The sequence below is a fragment of the Castanea sativa genome, chromosome 5 (genome assembly GCF_040712315.1).
Source record: "Castanea sativa cultivar Marrone di Chiusa Pesio chromosome 5, ASM4071231v1".
Classification (NCBI taxonomy): domain Eukaryota; kingdom Viridiplantae; phylum Streptophyta; class Magnoliopsida; order Fagales; family Fagaceae; genus Castanea; species Castanea sativa.
This window is the reverse complement of record NC_134017.1, coordinates 69,886,016-69,890,488: the sequence shown is the minus strand read 5'-3', so window position 1 is coordinate 69,890,488 and position 4,473 is coordinate 69,886,016. Positions and strand designations below refer to the sequence as shown.

The 4,473-nt window shown below is 40.3% G+C and overlaps 1 protein-coding gene across 1 annotated transcript; it reads left to right on the top strand.

Annotated features, from left to right (window-relative positions):
* The first annotated feature begins 1,889 nt into the window (after nt 1–1,889).
* LOC142635693 (uncharacterized) lies at nt 1,890–2,623 on the top strand. Its single transcript, XM_075809813.1, has 3 exons — nt 1,890–2,160; nt 2,268–2,329; nt 2,375–2,623. The coding sequence occupies exons 1-3, from the start codon at nt 1,890–1,892 to the stop codon at nt 2,621–2,623; spliced, it is 582 nt and encodes a 193-aa protein (XP_075665928.1).
* The last annotated feature ends 1,850 nt before the right edge of the window (nt 2,624–4,473 follow it).

Below are 4,473 nucleotides of genomic sequence, written 5' to 3'. Positions count from 1 at the left end.
TTTAAGAGTGCCCTTTCCCTCCCAAATTTCATCTTCCTCAGCTGGAAGTTTATGACGGCACTAAGAATCCCCTAGATCACATAAGGGCATTCAAGACGATACTAAACCTCCAGCAAACCCCAGACGAAGTCATTTGTAGGTCATTCTCGGCAACCTTTAGAGGAGCAACAAAGGTATGGTTCAATAAGCTACCCGTGACGTCTATTGCAAATTTTGACCATTTGAGGGACTCCTTTGTTCGTCATTTCATTGGGGGCCAGCACCATAAGAGGCCCATCTCCTATCTACTAATTGTAAAGCAATAGGAAGGGGAAAACTTGAGAGATTATGTAAAACGCTTCAACAAAGCAGTGCTGGAAATTGACGAAGCAGATGATCAAGTGATAATGACCACCTTCTAAGAAGAGTTGAACAATCCTAACCTTGTTCAATACTTTGAGAAGGTATAGAATAAAGCTCAACCTTGCAAAGTGTTTTTTCAAGGTCTCATCAGGAAAATTCCTAGGCTTCATAGTATCTTAGCGAGGGATTGAGGCAAATCCAGAAAAGGTCAGAGCCATACTTGACATGACTTCTCCTAGAACAATCAATGAGGTGTAAAGGCTGACAGGACGAGTAGCAGCATTAAACAGGTTCATCTCAAAGGCCACTGATAAGTGTCTCCCCTTCTTTAAAACTCTTAAGAAGGCTTTCCATTAGACGGACGAGTGTGAGGCAGCCTTTCAGAATCTCAAAGAGTACCTGGCCAAGCCTCCTTTATTGAGCCTGTCAATGGAAGGAGAATATCTATTTTTGTATCTAGCTGTGTCACAAATAGCCGTCAATTCAACATTGATCCGTGAAGAATTCAAGGTACAACGGCCCATATAGTACACAAGTCAGGCTTTTCAAGGTGCGAAAGCGAAGTACCCACGTATAGAGAAGATGGCCTTCTTGTTAATTATGGCTTTAAGGAAGCTTTGTCCATACTTCCAAGCCCATGCCATCATGATAATGACAGATCAACCAATCCGAAAAGCAATGAGCAAACCATATGCTACAGGACTCATGGTCTAATGGGCTGTTGAGCTAAGCCAGTTTGATATTGAGTACAGGCCAAGAACAAAAATCAAAGCTCATGCTTTAGCAGATTTTATTGCAGAATTCACTCTTCCAAACCTAGATCAGGAAGCAAAGTATTGGATGATTCGCGTAGATGGCTCGTTTGTTGCAAGGCTTGGACGCATCGATATCATTATGACATCACCCGAGAAGGACATCCTTAAGTATATAGTTCAACTCCAATTTCCAGCAATGAACAACGAAGTAGAGTATGAAGCGATCCTTGCTAGCCTGAGAATTGCAAAAGCCTTGGGGATTAAGAATTTGAAATTGAGGACTGATTCTAAGCTGATTGTTGGGCAAATAACCAATGAATACGAAGCAAAGGAAGAAAGTATCAAGAAGTACCTCAAGCTAACAACTCAACTCATTAACGAATTTGATGACATCAAGTTCGACCAAATCCCAAGGGAAAACAACTCAGCAACTAACGAGGTCACTAAACTGGAGTTAACTGAAGATGCCTCAGCAACGACAGAGTTGCTTATGGAAGACCAGACAATCCCTAGTATTGACGGATTGCAAACCTCTCAATCCAGCAACCAAGCACCTGGATGGACCCAATCCTTTCTTGCATCAAAGACGGCTAACTCCCATCTGACCCATCAGAAGCAAATAAGTTTAGAGTTAAAGCAGCCAGATTCATTATCGTGAATGATGAACTTTACAAGAGAGGATTTTTGCTGCCATACCTGAAATTCCTGACTCCTGAAGAAGCAATTGTGTTACGAGAAATTCATGAAGACATATGTGGTAACTATTCAAGACCTCGATCTTTGGTGGAAAAGATGGTCAGGGCAAACTACTTTTGGCCAACAATGCAAAAAGACGCAGTCGAACTCGTCAAGAAATGCGATAAGTGTCAATGGTTTGGACATGTGCAGCACATTCCTAGAGAATTACTGATGAGCATCTCCTCACCTTGGCCATTCTCCACATGGGGGATTGACATCGTTGGCCCACTCCCTCGAGGGAAGAAACAGGTTAAGTTCTTGCTCGTCGCTATTGATTACTTCATCAAATCAGTTGAAGCAGAACTATTGGCAGTAATCACTGAAGGCAAGATACAAAGCTTCGTCTAGAAGAACATTGTTTGCAGGTTTGGAATCCCAAAGGCAATAATGGTTAATAGTTTGATAGTCAAAAATTCAAGGAATTTTGTGCAGAACTGGGAATAAAAAACCAATATTCATCACCTGAGCCCCCACAGGCAAACGGGCAGACAGAGGTAACATATCGTACTTTGCTCAAACTCATCAAAGCACAACTTTAGGGGGTGAAAGGTGCTTGGCTAGAGGAGTTACCAGGGGTACTATGGGCTTATTGGATAACTGCAAGAATACCAACAAGAGAAACTCCATTAAAGTTGGCTTTTAGTACAAAAGTAGTCAATCTCGTTGAAGTGGAGGTCTCTAGTCTTAGGCGAGCTCACCATGACGAAGGTTCAAACAATGACAAGCTGAGACTCAACTTGGATTGTTTACCTGAAGTCAGAGACGAGGCAGCCCTGAGAATGGTTTGATATCAACAGAAGATGGCAAAGTACCACAATTAGAGGGTAAAGCTCAAAAGGTTCAACCTCGACGATATGGTATTGCGAAAAGTCTCACAAGCCACTAAGGACTCAACTCAGGGGAAGTTAGGCCCTACTAGGAAAGCTCCATATAAGGTCGTCCGTTACTCAAGAAGAGGAAGCTACTACCTGAAGGACCTCGATGACAATCCACTGCCACGTCCCTGGAACGTGGAACATCTCAAGAAGTACTATCAGTAAGAAGTACTTGGATTAATAAGCTCCGTCTATAGGAGTACTTCGCCTGATGATGCGTCAAATAAGCAAGATTTCATTGTTTTTTCCTTTAAGCATTTTTCCTTTCAAGTATTTTGGTCAAGTTATTTTCAATAATTTCCTTGTAATCCCTTCATAAATAAGGGTGCATGAAATAATAAGGCTCCATAAGCCATCTTTTTTTCAATAAGTTTAACAAAGCTTCAAGGTTAAGTTCATAGACAAGAAGGAGATATCCATGACCAAATGGTAAAAACTCAAAGGACGAGTTTAAATCATAAATATGGTAAAAACTCGAATGATGAGTTTAAATCATAAACATGGTAAAAACTCAAATAACGAGTTTAAATCATAAGCATGGTAAAAACTCCAATAACGAGTTTAGATCATAAATATGACAAAAACTCTAACAATGAGTTCAAAAACATAGCAGGAATTCAAATGGTAAGGACCACAGAAGTACGTCATCAATGACGAAAACTTCAAGTTCAGATCATGTATTCCCAAAGGAATACCATGTATGGTCAAAAGAACCTCAAACAACGAAGTTCGATATTATGACGAGAACTTCGAGGTTTAAACCATAGTAAAACTTCTTGAGCAAAGGCTGAATAAGTAAATAAAGCCTAGACAAGGGCATTGCTTATAAAAAATAAATAAATAAATAAATAAAACCCTCAAAACAGGAGGCATCCAAAATATTCATTGTTTCCAAATTAAAGCCTCAAAACAGGAGGTGTCCAAAATATTCATTTTTTCTAAATTAAAGCCTTAAAACAGGAGGCATCTATTGTCTTTGACTCAAAACACGAGGCAACTAGAGTCTTAAAAAAAAAGGTTATTAAAAATCTTCTTTCAAGGAGTAGTGACAACCTCCTCAACATGGTCCTCATCCAAGTGAGCCTCATCCACAACTCCACCTGTGGTCGTACCATTTCCTTTGGCGACATTAGCAACAATTTCACCTTCCTTCTATTTAGTCTCGTCAGCAAGGATCTCGGTATCAATGGCTTCGAAATCAAGGTTTGCAAAGTTTGCTACCTGGCTATGATATTTTATCATCCACTTACGAAGAAGCTCAAAGCCCTTGAAGTACTAGACAAATTAAAGATTAGAGAAGTGATTAGACTTAAGACACCTTCTCACGCTCTTTGTCTGTCTTCAAAAGGGCAACTTGAACTTCCTTGTCCATTTGAATGATGAGTTTCTTCTCCACCTTCAGCGCGTCCTTGAGTTCCTTCACCTTCTCCTTAGCCTTCATCGCTTGGTCCATTGCCTTGATCAGATCCTTCCTCAACTTTGAGCTCTCAGCCTCAACTAAGTCAACCTTGGAATTGGCCACCATTACCTTCTCTTCACTACTCAGATAATCTGTTGTCAAACGTAGGGATTCACCGAGAACCTAAAGACGAAAGAAGGGTAAGAAATTTTAACAGGTGTAAAAACTCAATAAGCAACAAAAAGTAGCTAAGTAAAATACCTACACTAGTTTATGAATGTGATGACTGACCAAATTGTGAGAAGGGATGGATGAGAGACCTCTAAGCTTGTCGTTAATAATAACATTGTGAGCTCGTCCAAGG